This window comes from Hemitrygon akajei, chromosome 3 (genome assembly GCF_048418815.1).
Source record: "Hemitrygon akajei chromosome 3, sHemAka1.3, whole genome shotgun sequence".
Taxonomy (NCBI): Eukaryota; Metazoa; Chordata; class Chondrichthyes; order Myliobatiformes; family Dasyatidae; genus Hemitrygon; species Hemitrygon akajei.
In genome coordinates, this window is record NC_133126.1 from 16,962,802 (window position 1) to 16,979,583 (window position 16,782).

General features: G+C 37.9%; 1 protein-coding gene across 1 annotated transcript in view; it reads left to right on the plus strand.

Moving 5' to 3' along the window:
* LOC140724740 (latent-transforming growth factor beta-binding protein 2-like) overlaps positions 1-16,782 on the plus strand; it is a 411,525-nt gene that overhangs the window by 247,141 nt on the left and 147,602 nt on the right. The window contains exons 15-16 of the mRNA XM_073039256.1: positions 8,084-8,182; positions 16,163-16,288. Coding sequence (XP_072895357.1) covers positions 8,084-8,182; positions 16,163-16,288 — 225 coding nt within the window. The remainder of the gene's footprint in view (positions 1-8,083; positions 8,183-16,162; positions 16,289-16,782) is intronic.

Below are 16,782 nucleotides of genomic sequence, written 5' to 3' on the forward strand. Positions count from 1 at the left end.
TGTGATGTGGATTGGAATTCTCATTTATCGATGATTAATAGGTCATGTGGACAGTTATAATAATTTAATCTTCCGCACTTTGCTGCAAACTCGTGTCACCCCCTTTTTAAGTCTAAACATGTGAGTGTGAATTTTTATTTTGCTTTATCTCAGACTTTTGCACAATACAAAAATACTTGTGGGCAACTGCTGGATATAGTCGTTCATCCTCTTATGCATAGAATACATTTTTAATTGAAGAGAACAGCAGTTTGGTATTTCACACAAATTGATTCACATGCAAGTTCTGCATACCAAGGCAGAGCTTATCAGTCAAATACACAGGAATGTCATGTAATTCCAGCATTTTGTCTTCATCCTTTGCAAGCAATTATTCATTTCCTGCCTACCCAAGAGAGCATTACATAACTTTGCACTTCATTTACATCTTCATCAATGCTTACCTAAATCATAAATAGAATGCTTCTGTGCATTATTTGATTGTAACTGTTTATGTTAATACCCTGTTTAGACTTTGGTAATTAAGTTGCTAAAATTCATATAGATCACAAGTTCTTTTTGTTACTTTGTTTATAAAGATGGCCCTTCTACTTAAAAAGTGCTTGTTACATTCTACATTACTTTCCTTTAGTTGATGGTAATCAATTAACAGTGAAAATGTACGTTTTTGTATTTATGAGAACTTCAATGTCTGGATACCTAAAAATGCTATAGGGCCCTGTGACAGTTATGTGGCCATTATATTCATTAAATTCCAGTAACAATATTAATTAAGAGAGAATCATTAAATACTAGCAGGCATGAAAGGCATTTTTTTTACCAATGAGATTGTATAGCTAATTGAACTGCTACTAACATATTAACATTCTTCCTTAAAATAGGAGACCAATACTGTTCACAGTTCTCCTGATCTCACCAAAACCATATGCAACGGAAGCATAGCCTACTTCTGTGTTCTGTTCTCTTAGCAATAAGCAACAACATTTTGAGGTGAAATAGAACATACTGGAAGTACTCACCAGATCAGGCAGCATCTGTGGAAAGAGAAAGTTCAAAGTAAATTTATTATCAAAGTACATATATAGTAGGTATGTCACCAGATACAATCCTGAGGTACATTTTCTTGGGGGCATACTCAGTAAATCCAAGAACCATAATAGAATCAATTAAAAAATCGCACACAACAGGGCAGACAAACAACCAATGTACAAAAGAGGAAAAAAAACAATAAGTATCAAGAACATGAGATGAAGAGTTCTTGAAAATGAGTCCATAGGTTGTGGGAACAGTTCAGTGATGGGTAAGTGATGTTGAATGAAGTGATTCAAGAGTCTGATGGTTAAAGAGTAATAATTGTTCCTAGAAATGTTAGTGTAAGTCCTGAGGCCCCAGTACTTTCTTCCTGATGGCAGAAGCAAGAAAAGAGTATGACTTCTGTGGTGGGGATTCCTGATGATGGATGCTACATTCCTGTGACAACTCTCCATGTAGATGTGCTCAGTAGAGGGGAAGCTTTACTTATGATGGACTGGGCTGTATCCACTACTTTCTGTAGGATTTTCCATTCAAGAGCATACCAGGGTGTGATGCAACCAGCCAATATACTTTCCACCGCACATCTATAGAAGTTGGTCAAAGTAGTAGATGACATGCTGAATCTTCGCAATCTCCTAAGGAAGTAGAGGTGCTGCTGTGCTTTCTTCATAATTGCACTTACATGCTGGGCCCAGGACAGGTCCTCTAAAATAATAACACTGAGGAATTTAAAGTTGTTGACCTACTCCACCTTTGATCACCAATGAGGGCTGGCTTATGTACCTCCGGTTTCCTCCTCCTGAAGTCAATATTACTTCCTTGATCTTGCTGATATTGAGTTGTTGTTTTGGCACCATTCATCCAAATTTTCAATTTCTGTCCAATATACTGACTCATTACCACCTTTGATTTCACCAAAGAGTGGTGTAATCAGCAAATTTAAGATGACATTGGAGCTGTGCTTAGCCGTACAGTCACAAGTGTAAAGCATGTAGAGCAGGGAGCTAGTCGCACAGCCTTGTGATGCACCTTGCTGATGGAAATTATGGATGATATGTTGTTGACAATCTGAACTGACTGGGGTCACAAGGCCATACTGAGGCCCAGGACTTGGAGTTTATTGATTAGTTTTGAGGGGATGCTAGTACTGAATGCCAAGTTTTAGTTAATGAAGAGCAACCTGATGTACAGTATGCATCGTTGCTGTCCACTTGTTGGAGGGTTGTGTGAAGAGCCAATGATATGGCACTGGTTGTGGACCTGTTGTGCCAGTACGCCATAAATAGTCAGATTTCCAAACAGTCAGAGTTGAGCCAATTTGTCATGTTTTCAACTGTAAAATTCTGTTTGCATTAGCAGTTACTTGCTATATCTCCATAGCTTTTTTGTGTATTTTCTGTTAGGTCACCCGATCCCTCAGCAATCTTTCACAAGTTAGATAATATAATTGCCTAATTGTTATGTAATTGTTGCTGCATCCTTTTGCTGAGGAATTTGAATAGAAATAAACATAGTATGATCATCAGCAAGCAAACTTCACTTATGACTTTGTGATGGAAAGAACCTAATTGATGAGGTAATTAAAGATGGGCTGGTACTGGTGAGCCAGTCTTTAGTAGTATATCAGGTGATTGTCTGATTCATATCCTTTCAAAGTTCAAAATAAATTGAAAAAAGATCTTGTGCTTTCCCGGCATATACGACAAATAAACTCTTCTCGGGCTTCCAGCCGGGTACAGGCATCGATTTTAACCAGTGTTTTAATTACAAACTCTGCCATCTTTATCAGTGACGATGGTGGGTGTATATACCCCTGTTCTCCATCCCTCCTGATTGGTTAGTCCTTGTCCAATCAGGTTTCAGCTGTCCCACTGACCTAAAATGTGATCAAATTTTCACACAAATCCTAAAACTAGATAAAGAGAACCCAATTAAATAAAACAAAAAAATTTTACTTGTTCATTTATTTATTGAGAAAAATTATCCAATATTACAGGTACAGTATTTGTTGGAAAAAATACAGTATATGAACCAACACGAGTGAATCTGCAGATGCTGGAAATAAATTAAAAAACACAAAATGCTGGCAGAACTCAGCAGGCCAGACAGCATCTAAGGGAGGAGGTAATAACGACATTTCGGGCCGAAACCCTTCATCAGGAGTCAGTAACATGGGATGGTCGAGGGGGGATAAGAAGTGGGGGGAGGGATAAAGTAGAGAGCTGGGAAGTGATAGGCTGGAGGGAAATGGGCTAGGGGGAAGGTGGAGAATTATGGGAAATAAAAGAGAAAGAAAGGTAGGCTGGGGGGAGATTATAGTGAGGGGGGGAAAGAGAGAGCAAGAGAACCAGACTAAAATTATAGATAGGGATGGGGGACAGGGGTATCAACGGAGGTCAGTGAGTTGGATGTTCATGCCAGCAGGAAGGAGGCTCCCTAGGCGGGAGATGAGGTATAGCTCCATTGACCTGCGTGTGGCCTCATCTTGACGGTAGAGGAGGCCATGGACAGACATGTCGGAGTGGAAGTGGTCTGTGGAATTGAAGTGTGTGGCCACAGGGAGATCCCGCCACTGCTGGAGGACTGAGCGCCGGTGTTCGGCGAAACGGTCTCCCAGTCTGCGACGGGTCTCCCCAATGTATAAATGGCCACATCGGGAGCACCGGATACAGTATATCACCCCAGTTGACTCGCAAGTGAAGTGGTGCCTCACCTGAAAGGACTGTCTGGGGCCTGGGATGGTGATGAGGGAAGAAATGTGGGGGCAGGTGTAGCACTTCTTCCATTTGCCGGGATGAGTGCCCGGAGGGAGGTCCGTGGGGAGGGATGGGGGGGATGAATGGACAAGGGAGTTGCTTAGGGAGCGATCCCTGCGGAAAGCTGAGAGTGGGGGAGAGGGGAAGATGTGGTTGGTGGTGGGATCACGTAGGAGGTGGCGGAAGTTACGGAGGATTATGCGTTGGATCTGTAGGCTGGTAGGGTGATAGGTGAGGACCAGGGGGACTCTATCCCTGGTGGGCTGGCGAGGGGATGGGGTGAGGGCAGAGGTGCGTGAAATACGGGAGACGCGATGGAGGGCAGAGTTGATAGTGGATGAAGGGAAGCCCCTTTCTTTAAAAAAGGAAGACATCTCCTTTGTCCTAGAATGAAAGGCCTCATCCTGAGAGCAGATGCGGCGGAGGCGGAGGAATTGAGAGAAAGGGACAGCATTTTTGCAGGAGACGGTAGGAGGAGGAATAGTCTAGGTAGCTGTGAGAGTTAGTAGGTTTGTAGTAGACGTCGGTGGATAGGGTGTCTCCAGAGACAGAAACAGAAAGATCTAGAAAGGGGAGGCAGGTGTCAGAAATAGACCAGGTGAATTTAAGGGCGGGGTGAAAGTTGGAGGCGAAGTTAATGAAGTTGACGAGTTCAGCGTGCGTGCAGGAAGCAGCGCCGATGCAGTCGTCGATATAACACAAGAAAAGAGGAGGACAGATACCGGTGTAGGCTTGAAACATAGATTGCTTCACATGGCCAACAAAAAGGTAGGTATAGCTAGGACCCATGCGGGTGCCCATGGCTACACCTTTAGTTTGGAGGAAGTGGGAGGAGCCAAAGGAGAAATTGTTAAGGGTGAGGACTAATTCCGTGAGGCGGAGAAGAGTGGTGGTAGAAGGTGACTGGCTGGGTCTGGAATCCAGGAAGAAACGGAAAGCTTGGAGACCTTTCTGTTGGGGGATAGAGGTATATAGGGACTGGTAGTAACATGGGATGGTCAAGGGGGGATAAGAAGTGGGGGGAGGGAATCTTTATATGAACCTTTGCTTTCAGTAGCTGGTGTTACCCCCTTGTACAGCATTAACTTCAACCAAACATTTCCAGTAACTGTTGATCAGTCCTGCACATTGGTATGGAGGAATTTTAGGTAATTGCTCATTACAAAACTGCTTCAACTCTGGGAAGTTTCCTTGCATGCTTCCTTGCATGAACTGCTAGCTTCAGGTTCTTCAACAATTTCTGTAGGATTAAGGACAGGACTTTGATTCAGCATTCCAAAACATGAATTTTCTTCTTTTTAAACCATTCTGTTGTTGATTTACTCTTGTCTTTCAGATCATTGTCTTGTAGAATCCAACTTCTGTTAAGCTTCAGGTGACAGACTGCTTCCCTGGGTGCTTTTTTTTATCTCCTTCAGCATTGCACATTGTGCCCTTGGTGTAACTTTTGCAGGATGCCCACTCCTAGGGAGAGATGAAACTGGACTGAGTTTCCTCCATTTGCAGACAATTTCTCTTACTCTAGTCTGATGAACACTCAGGTGTTCAGAAATGCTTTTGTAGCCTTTTCTAGCTTGATGCAACTCTACAATTCTTTACTAAGGTCCTCTGAAAGTTGTTTTGATGGAGGCATGGTGCACATAAAGAGATCTTTCTTGAGAAGAGCAGGCTCTGTCAGTAATCTGACTTTGAGTGTCTTTTTTTTTAATAAGGCAGGGCACCTCTACAACCCACATCTCCAATTTCATCTCTTTGATTGGACACCTAACTCCAAATAACTTTTGTAGAAGGCATTACCCCAGAGGTTCACGTACTTTTTCCAACAACTACATGTGATATTGGATCATTTTTCTCAATAAATAAATGAACAAGAATAATGTTTTTATGTTAGTTATTTAATTGGGCTCTCTTTATTTAGTTTTAGGACCTGCATGATGATCTGATCGCATTTTAGGTCATGTTTATGCGGAAATAGAGAAAATTCTACAGGTTCACAAACTTTCTAGCACCACTGCAGATGACCATGGTTGCATGTGTGTCTGATTGTTGCTATATACATGCAAGATACCATCATTAGCTTTAGTCAGTCTTTTAATGAAGTCCTGTGTACTTTATAAGAGAATAGAAGAGTGTTTGCCGTGCTGAGATCAGTTATTTGATCATAATTTGGGGCTAATTTGAGCCATAATTTCATCTCATTTTCTACATAAATTAATGGAATAATTTAAACATAGAGGAGACCCCTATGTCAGTTGCATTAATTATTTTGCTGAAAACAGAAAAATAGAACTGTGTGTAGATCAGCGGTGGCCAACCTTTTACATTCTATGCATCAAGTTTTTCATGCATGAGTTCAGATACGCCATACAACTCTTGTACCCCTATTCAATTCTTGTAAAAGTATGTTAATATAGACATATTTAGCATTTTTACATGATATATTGATTTAATATAAAAATAAGATAAGTATTACTTACCTTTATGAGACTTTTAACAGATATATTTTGTCTTCTTTTGATTTTTTCCTTTTTCTTAATCACGTATTCTTTCCGTAACTCAGACCCAAGCACTAGCTTCAGTTTTCCTTCTATTTCAGTCTGACATTGTGTTTTATAGTGTCTATTAAGATCATGTATTCTATTATATGAGAAAGTGTTTTCACAAACAATGCCCAACAGTTTTCCTAACAGACCCATTATAAATAAGAACACATTTTCCCATTGTTCATTGAATTCAAGCTTACTATCACTTTTTGCTTTTCTTTTGCACTGTGATGGGTAACTGAATGTAAAAACAAGGCTTAATTTTCGAAAAAGTACAAAACTGCAAGTGTTCACAAAGGACAAATAAAGCACAACTCCGTAGCGCACGAGTGTCAATTGTAAACTGACTGGCAAAAACCTGCGACGCACCGCTGGTGCAGACGCCTGGTGCCTCAGGATCAAATAAGTATCAAACGTGTATTGAACAGTTATGGAAAAACAAAACAGAACAGAAGCCCTTCTTTCCTAGTTTGACTCATTGAACTTTTTTTAAAATTGAAGGCAGATTAATGTGAAAGAAGATAACATTCACGAAAAGATGTGCACAAAATAATAAAATCACTAAGAATAAGAATAATTGCTAAGTTTTAGATTTATTCTCAGTAAAACCCATTTCTAGCTCTAAGCTACTTGAATTCCTGTTATAGATTTTTTTTCTTCAAATCTGTTTTTGGTTGATACTTTTTGCATGAGTAGGCTTACTTTTTTATTATCATCACTGGGGCGCAATGCGCCACTTCTGGTGCATGCGCCATAGGTTGGCCATCCCTGGTGTAGATGTTTATCTTGCAGTAAGCACTGTATATAGTAGTGATAAGAAGTTGTACTCTGCCTTAAATTCAATTCTTCTAACTTAAATGGAATGACTTTTGGAACACTGTACAATATATTAGCACTACTATATAGTGTATGTAGCACCAATGAATAGGGTGACATTGTTTTATATTCCAGTTTGGTAAAAAATTTTTACTCATTTTTTACATGAGGCAGTTTGATTAAACCAAGGATTGCCAACCATTTTATTTATGCCACGGAGTCCTACCATTGACTAAGGGGTCCATGGACCCCAGGTTGGGAACCCCTGGATTAAACTGTTGTAGCTAAGTATGGAAGAAAAAGGAAACTGACTGAAATTCTTTCTTCTTTTCATCTTTTAGTTCATTATGCAAAAATAATCATGAGGATTTTCTGAATTCCCCTTTTTGCAGATATAAGTGAAATAGACAAAACTGACATGGATGGGAATCTTCTGAATGCATCTCCTTCTGTGCAGACACAAATAAATGAGATATGACTAAGATAGTTAAATCATCTGTTTTAAATTGTGCCAGTCTTAGGTTACCCATGACCCCATAATATGCTTGAAAAGGGCAAAGCATTTCTGGAAAAACTGAGGTATATCAATGATGTTCTTGGAAAAAACTGAAAATGTAATTTTATGTGGTCAGTCTTGATGTACTATAACGGTGAAACTCAAGAAAATACTTTCCCAATTCCTACTTCTGTGGTAACTGTTGAAAAGCATTGCAGAATAGATGCAAATTATCTAATGATAGGATTTAGAAGTAAGTTAGAAAACATTTATACAGAGAGAAGTAGATCTGAGGAGTTTTAACAGAAATAAAAAAAAAGTTTATTAACAGAAGAAAGTAAATAACTCATAATCTCAAATTAAGAGTGCTTTGTAAACGTAGTTATTCATTTCTGAAGAGTCTTGTTCAAGAACTGATTTTACTTTCTTTCCTACAGTGGAAGTAGTAGTGAGGACAAGCCCACCTGAACTTGTACAAGTTGTTCCAGAACCTACGTTTGGGCAGGTGGCTTCAGTATTTGCAACAGAAACTTCTGGTAATCCTAATTGCTTAACTTACATTTTGGATAACTTTATCAGAAGCAGTTTTGTGGTTGTTATAAAGGTTATGTTAATACTGTGCTGGCAATTTTTAATACAGGGTAACCATAACAGAAAAAACACCGAGCATACTTCAAACACTGAGCATTTATTTAATCACATAAATTACAGATGCTGAAAATCTGAAATAAAAACAGATAATACTGGGAAATCTCCGAAGGTCAGACAATATCCATGGAAAGCTGGATCAGCGTTTTTGGTCTGAAATCGTCTTTTCTGACAAAGGGCTTCGGCTTCTCTTTTTCAAGGTGCTGCCACACTGCTGATGATAACACTGTGGTTCTCTTCAAAACATCTTGCTTAGTTATTCTGCTCTTTTCACTTAAAAGTGTTAGATCGTGAGGTTTCAGGAGCACCATAATCCAAGTATACTCTTCCTACTCCACTGGGAACCAAAAGTAATAAATCAGCTCTTCTTTCTGTTCTCTGCTGAGCTTCTATATGCTCAAAAATTAAAACACTATTTGGGTTCCAGTGACCTAGGTGAGAAGTATCCTCCAGTAAGAAGCAAAACGGATCTAATACAAAGGTATATTAAATGTTTTGTGAAGTAGTCAGGTGCTGTGCAGATTTTGAATATCATATCAGCATTAATTAAGTAAAACTACTAGTGAACCCCTGACATGAAATACCAACTGAGCTGAAAAGGAAGATAAAGGAACCTTTTTCTGAAGAGGTAACCAAGAAGTTTAATGAGGACAGGCAGTGGACATTGTTAACATAGAGCAACACACAAAATGGTGTAGAAGCTTAGTGGTTCAGGAAGCATCTATAGAAGGTAGTGGACTGTCAACATTTGAGTCATGAGCCTTCACTGAGACTGAAAAATAGAAGCTGGGGTGCCTAAGACTTTTGCATAATGCTATAGTAATTTTATGTATTGCACTATACTGCTGGCACAAAAAAATAAACATATTTCATGACATAAGTGAATGATGCTGAGCTTGATTCTGATATGGGTTTCTATTGTGGACTGAGAGTGGGAAAGGGGCAAGGAGAGGGTTTAACATGGTTGAGCAAAGAGGAAGAGAGAGGGGAGGGAGCAGGAAGCACCACAGAGAGACAATCTGTAATGATCAATAAAGCAATTTTGTTGGGATCAAATGACCTTGTCTGGTGTCTCAGGGTTGAGTGTGTCTGCACCTGTGCCAATCCCTGCCTCAGTCACTCTTTCTCTGACACCTGACCCACACCCCTCCTGTGGCACTCCACCCTCACCATTCGGAACATCCTTTACTTCCATCAGATTTACAAACTGTTCCACATTGACAAATGTAGTACTGTGAAAATGTTTTAGGCACTCTGGCTATATACGTGTGCCTGAAACCTTTGTACAGTACTGGAGCTAGTACAAGAAGGTGAAGGAAAGGCTGGAGCAAGAACTAGCAAGCTCCAGATTCCAGCATCTGCAGTCTCTTGTGTCTGCATTGTCTATGTGGACTTTAGCCAAACTTGTGCCAAGATCCCACATAGAAGGCTAGTCTGGAAGACTGAGATCAAGGAAGAGCTAGCCAAGTGGATATAACTGGCTTAATCACAAACATGAGAAAATCTGCAGATGTTGGAAATCCAAAGCAATACACACAAAATGTTGGCAGCACTTAGCATTTATGGAAAAAAGTAAACAATCAAAGTTTTAGGCTGACACCCTTCATTAGGACTGGAAAGGAACGGGGAAGAAGTCAGACTGGCTTAATGTTGGGTGATAGTGGAAAGCTGTTTATCCAATAAAGCCCTGAGACTAATGATGTGTCACAGGGATCAGTACTAGGCCCATTGTTTGCCATTAATATAAACAATTTGGGGATAAATACACAAGGCATGCTTAGAAATTTTGCTGAGGGCACTAAAGTGGGTCGTATCATTAGACAGTGAAGAGATTATCAAAAATTACAGAGGGTCTTGATCAGATAGGTAAGTGGGTCATCAAATTGAAAATGTCAATTCAGATAAGTGAAAAAGTATTGTATTTTGGAAAGTCAAATTAAGTAAGACTTGCACAGTGAATACTAAGGGCTTAGGTAGTGTTATAAAACAGAGGGACTTAGCAGTGTAAGTATATAGCTCTCTGAAAGTGGCATGCCTTCTGCATACTAGCTTTCAAAAATCAGAATACTGAGTATAGGAGTTGAGATCAAACACGAGGAAATCTGCAGATGCTGGAAATTCAAACAGCACACACAAAATGCTAGTGGGAAACAGCAGGCCAGGCAGCATCTATAAGGAGAAGCACTGTGGACGTTTCGGGCTGAGACCCTTCATCAGGAATCCTGCTGTGTTCCACCAGCATTTTGTGTGTTTTGTTATAGGAGTTGAGATGTTATGTTGTAGTTGCACAAAATGTAGGAAGTATACATTTGGTGTATTGTTTTCAATTTGAGTTAACTTGATAACAAGATTTCCCTCAATGTCAGCAAAACAAAAGATTTGAAATTAACTTTAGGAAGAGGGAGGGGGTTGTGGGCTGTGCAAAATGCTCCTGCCTATGTCAATGGTGTTGAAGTTGAGAGGGTTGAGAGTTTCAAGTTCATAGCAGTGAATATCAACAATACAACCACGTATAAGCCATGGCTAAGAATGCTCACTCATGCCTTTACTTCCTCAGGAGACAAAAGAAATTTGGCATATCCAAACAATCACACTTAACAACTTCTATCGATGCATCACAGATACCATTCTATCTGTTTGCATCACACTTCAATATGGCAATTTCTCTGCATATGACTGCAAAAAATGCAGAGTTGTGGACACCCCCCCATCTGCTTATTCTGTCTGTACTTCTTGTGGCCTCAATAAACAGCAGCATAGTCAAAGACCCTGTCCATTCCAGACATTCTGTCTTCCATTGTGCAGAAGATACAAAAGCCTAAATGCGCATCCCGCTAGCTCAAGGACACCTTCTACCTGGCTGTTATAAAAGACTATTAAATGGTTCCCTAATACAATAAGATGGACTCTTGACCTCACAATTTACCTCATTATGATCTTGTACCTTATGTTTACCTGCACTATTCTTTCTTTGTAGCTCTGCCCTTTATTCTGCATCCTGTTACTGTTTAACCTTGTACTACCTCAATGCACTGTGTAATAAATAGATTTTTATGAGCAGTATTCAAGACAAACTTTTCACTGTACAGTATCAGTACGTGCAGCAATAATAATTACAATTCCAAATCCAAAAGTACATCCTCCCAAGTTACTAGTACATCAATAACAGGCTGATGCTTATGTAATATGAATCAAATATTAATACAATAATGCTAACTTATTAGAGTTGTGAGGACAGCATGTAGTGCATGCACAAAGTCTAATCATGAAAACAGAGAACTAAACTAATGTCATTGATAAAGCCAGTACCCCAGTATAATTTGTCCTTGAAATTGAAACAGCACAGTAGATGAGACAGAATCAAATCCAGTAATTTACATTACAGCCTATCTTATAGCTACGAGCAAACATGAAAGGGGACAGTAAACCCGGCAGATAGGTATGTAACTTCAATAACACTAGGAATAATTAATATTACATTTCCAACAAAATAGTTCACTAACTCTTAGCAGAGAGCATTGACTTTAGCCAAATCAACAACATAGAAACATAGTAATATGGTGCTTAAGTAAAATTTTAAGATTTTTTTTTAAAAAAAGTATCACTTAAAGAAAACAAAGTACCAAGAGTTGTTACATTATTGTAAGGCCATCTAAGGAATTAGACAAAGTAAGCTATTTAAAATTTGTACCAGTGTCTACTTGCATTGCAGCACACACTGGTACATCATATTATTTGTATTGAGTGCACATCGTTTCATTCAGTAAGCATATGGGTTGGAGAGTGGAAGAATAAACAGAATGTTGAGTCCTGATCTGATTTTGGAAACGTAATTAATGAACAGAGTTCTGAAAAATAAGAAGATGTATCAAATCTCTAATATAGCTGCTGAAGGAAACTAATCTCCTCACTATTGAATTCCATATTGTGCACAGCACAGATACAGTGAAACAACATGCTGGTAATCATAAATTGTCTTTTTAAAAAAAGATGCTTATCAGGACAATATTAAAAAGAAACATGAAAACCATCAGAAGAATGAGGTGATCTATTAAGGAGAAGTATAAAGAAAACACAAGTTGCAATGCAGTGTGTAACTAGCTCAGTAAAAAACTTCATATTCCAGAAAGAAAGCTATTGTAGTTATATATTAAGAAGGAATCAACAGCTGAATATGATGCTGATCAGTTCCGATTTTAAAAAAATGTTCTATTTTACAATGCATTACACTTCTTTAAGTTTTTTATTATCATCCCATAATTATTCTTTAAAATAAAACTTACTAACTAGCAGCAGAATAACCAGTAAAATGATATGGATTAAAGTAAGGCATTGTTGTCAAAATAGCTTAACGCTGAGACTAATTTGGAATGTACTTGTTCTTTGTGAGGCTTGTTTTGTGTAGGTTGGCTGTTATATTTGCTAACACAATAAGCATCACTGTTTAAAAAAACTTGTCTTCAAAGCATGTCCATATGGTGTCAAATTGTAGGCTGAATTGTGCGTTTACTTAAAGGAGGCAAAAAATTGTATGAAGTTGTCCTAGACCTTTTACATAAACCTGTTGTAATCATTGTGATTTTAACTGTTTTAACAAATGAGTAATTTGTTGGGTTTGCCAAGTAAATCAAAAATCAAATTAGCTGTCCTGTGGAATCTGGAATTCCCAGTGCCTAATTTTTATCTGGCAGATATAATATTAATAAAAGTTTCAAGATTATACTCTAAGTAACAAGCTTTGTTTTAAAGTCTGGACATTAGGGGATTCAATGAAGTAATGCAGATAATGTCTGAGTAATTCATCTGTGGTGTTTTAACTGCTCACTGAAGTTTTAATGTTTTAGTACTTTCTATTTGCAATATTTTAAAGAGGTTTATAACTGCAGCTGAAGTTGAACTTTGTGCATTTAAATCAGATATTGCAGATTACAGTGCGCACTTGGAAGACCAAAAGAAAGATGATACAAAAAGAGCAGCTTGATATCTTAAGAGATAATCTTAAACCAAAACAAAAATCTTGAAGCAACATTTTAAAGGATAAGAACATATATACATATACACACATGCGCGCGCGAACAAAATTTCAGCCAATTGCTTGGGTTTCCAGAATCTATGTGGGTTTTAATTATCACTATTTCTATTCAGAATCAAAATCAGAATCAGGTTTAATATCACTGGCATATCTCGTGAAATATGTTCTTTTGTTGCACAGTACATTGCAATACATAATTTTTTTTTAAAAAAAGTTTCTGTGCAAAGGTTATTTTATTGTGCTTAGTCCTATGGTAATTTCCCCTCACCTCCTAATTAGATTTTTCAAATTGACTCTGGGCTGGAAGGGCCTGTTACTGTGCTGTCCTTCTAAATAAAATAAAATCTCTATTCTTGTAATTGCAATATGTTAATGCTGTCACTAACTCCTGCCTTCCTGCCCTGCACTCTTGCACCACTTTCTCCTTGATTTCTACCATTTATACAGAATTTAAATATAATTTTTTTAATTGAAAATTTCTTAAATTATAGAAACAGTTGTCAACTTGTATGTCTATTCTTTGAAAATTGATTACTGTCATAGTTATCACAATGGCTGGTAATCTTGTTGGCTGTTAATGCATTGTATAAGCAAATCTTCAAATTTATGTTGGACTATTTCAAGGCATCCAACAACATTTGTAAACATGTTGTTTGTGACATTTTACTAGAGCTGCATTTGCAGATGTTTATTATCCTGATGGACAGCAATTCAGATTGGTCATTGTCTGACTTTTTATTCCCACCTTGAGAATTTTCTAAAGCCCTATGTTCTCTTTTGCTTATTTACCTTTTTCTTGTCAGCAGTCTCTTAACCCCACTCCAACTGATAATTTTACTGTGGGGGGGGGGGGGGGGCTGATGGCACAGTAGTGTAGCAGTTAGTGTAATGCTATTACAGCAACAGCGACCCAGGTTCAATCTGTTTGCTCTGTAAGGAGTTTGTTCATTCTTCCTGTGATCATGTAGGTTTTTCTTGGGTGCTCTGTTTTCCTCCCATATCCCAAAGACATATGGTTTGGTAGGCTAATTGGTCACATGGGTGTAATTGGCTGGCACAATTTCTTGGGCTGCAAGTGCTGTTACTTTGCTGTATCTCTAAATAATTAAAATAAAACAATGAATTGTTCTCACTACTGACATAGGCCCTTTAGTCAGTTAATAAATCAATCAGTCTTAGACTAATGCTAAAAGAAATTGATTTGGATGATAATTGAACCCTAAGACACAATCAAGAATTCAGAAAATGAATTACAGCAAGTATACAAATAACTGCAAAATGAAAGTTAGGGTAGAAAAGTGCCAGTTTCTAGACATTGGATCAAGCTAGTTTTCATAAATATGCTTTGAATTTTATAAAGTGAAGGGAAAAGCATTTGGGTTTACATGAAGAATAGGAGATCAATATTAAGAAGATGTCACTCAATTGAAGAATAAAATTGTTACAGGTGTCCTAACAAATGAACTCAGTGCCATGCCAAATACCCCCTTCAGTACCCTGTGTACCTGTGTTGGCACTTTAAGAGAACAATAAAGTTTTACCCTAAGTCTCTCTATCTTACCAATAGAAATTGAAAATGCAGGGGTAATTGTCAGGACATTGGACAGCACCACTTCGGGGAAAAGTATTAATACTTCAGGTTTAGCTTACCAAAATACAACACCTTCAATTTGTCCGAGTTAAATTCCATCTGCCATTCTTTGACCCACTTTTGCAGTTTATCTATATCCTGCTGTAATCTTAAATAATCTTCTTGACTGTCCACTATGCTACCAATTTTGGTGTCATCCACAAACTTGCTAATCATGTCAACTGTATTATCAATTAATCATTAATATAGATGATGAACAAATGTGGACATTTATCATATTGCTTCCAGGGTAAGCAGGTAACTGAGTCTTTTGTATTCTAAAGGTTTTTAACTTGAGTTTTTTTCCTATATAGACTTTTGCAAAACTTACTGTTGTTCAACTTACTGAGATTTGTCAAGCTTGAGGATTCAGTACTGCCTTGTATTTCTTCCTCCTCTACCCAACCTTCTTACTCTGACTTCTCATCTTTTTCTCTCCAGTCCTGATGAAGGGTCTCAGCCTGAAACATCGACTGTACTCTTTTCCATGGATGCTGCCTGGCCTGCTGAATTTCTCGAGCATTTTGTGTGTGTTGCTTGGATGTCTAGTATCTGCAGATTTTTTCTCACGCTATTCCAGATAAGGGAAAATCTGATAACTATGCTTGATGTCAAAAGTGTTAACAGATAATGTTATCAATTATACTTATCAACCTGAAGCATTAATACTTTTTCCCTGAAGTGGTGCTGTCCAATGTCCTGACATTACCCCTGCATTTTCAATTTCTATTTCTACTGCCAACAATTCTCTTAAATGTTTAAAGTATTTCTCTCATCAGAATCCATCACGTACGTCAACCACAATATTCTTTGTAATACTCAGTATTAAAATATGTTTTGTACATTAAATATTGTTAATGTTTCACAATGTGTTGTGAGAAAAACAGATACAAAAATAATAGTTTAAATATTATTAAGTACTCCAATCAACACAGAAAAACTGGTGATATTCACTGTTGATTATTAAGTCTTCTAATTAAAAACACTTAGTCAGATTATGTCTGGTTTATTCTGATGCCAAACCACAATCCAAGTTAGGCTTGGAAACAGTCATAATATATTTATGATAGGCTATGTGTGTATGTCCAGTTTAAACCAGTGAAAATATTTCATCAGAGTTTTTGCCATTATCTCCATTAACAGTCTAAATACAGTAATAATTGATTTAAAATAGATGTTCACTCTATTTCATTTTGATACTTACAGTTATAAACGTATGCGAAGTTTCACCAAGCATTTGTGGTCCAGGTCTTTGCATCAGTCAACAAGGTGGATACACATGTAACTGTGACAAGGGTTATCAACTAGATGATCAGCAAAAGAAGTGCGTAGGTAAGAAATATCCTAATGTCGTCCTTTTATGAACTGCTGGGTGAGTAGAATATTAACTATATCAGCAAGTTTCTTATTTGGGATATTTGACATTGATCAGATCATGTGAATAGTAACTTAAGTTCATAATTTATTTGCAAAATTCCAGCTGATGTTATCAAAAATATTATTTATTTTTATTAGCACATCTCATATATAGAAGGATTATTGAGACATTATTGTCCAATATAATTATGTTTCCCTTCTTGCATAAAGGCTGCTTGCTGAGCAATTGGTCAGTGACCCAATTATTTAGTCATCAATAGAATGCTGTTTGTACTAAAGCTCCCACAAGCATTTTATTTGTAGGTCACTGGTAAATTACGAAGCACAGGATGCCCAATTTGTTGTACCCTGCAGAACCAGCTTTGCATGAAAAGCTTTGGGATAAGGGTTAATATGGGGACAGGAACTAAAATCATCTGCTGGTTTATTAGTGGGGCAGACAATAGGGT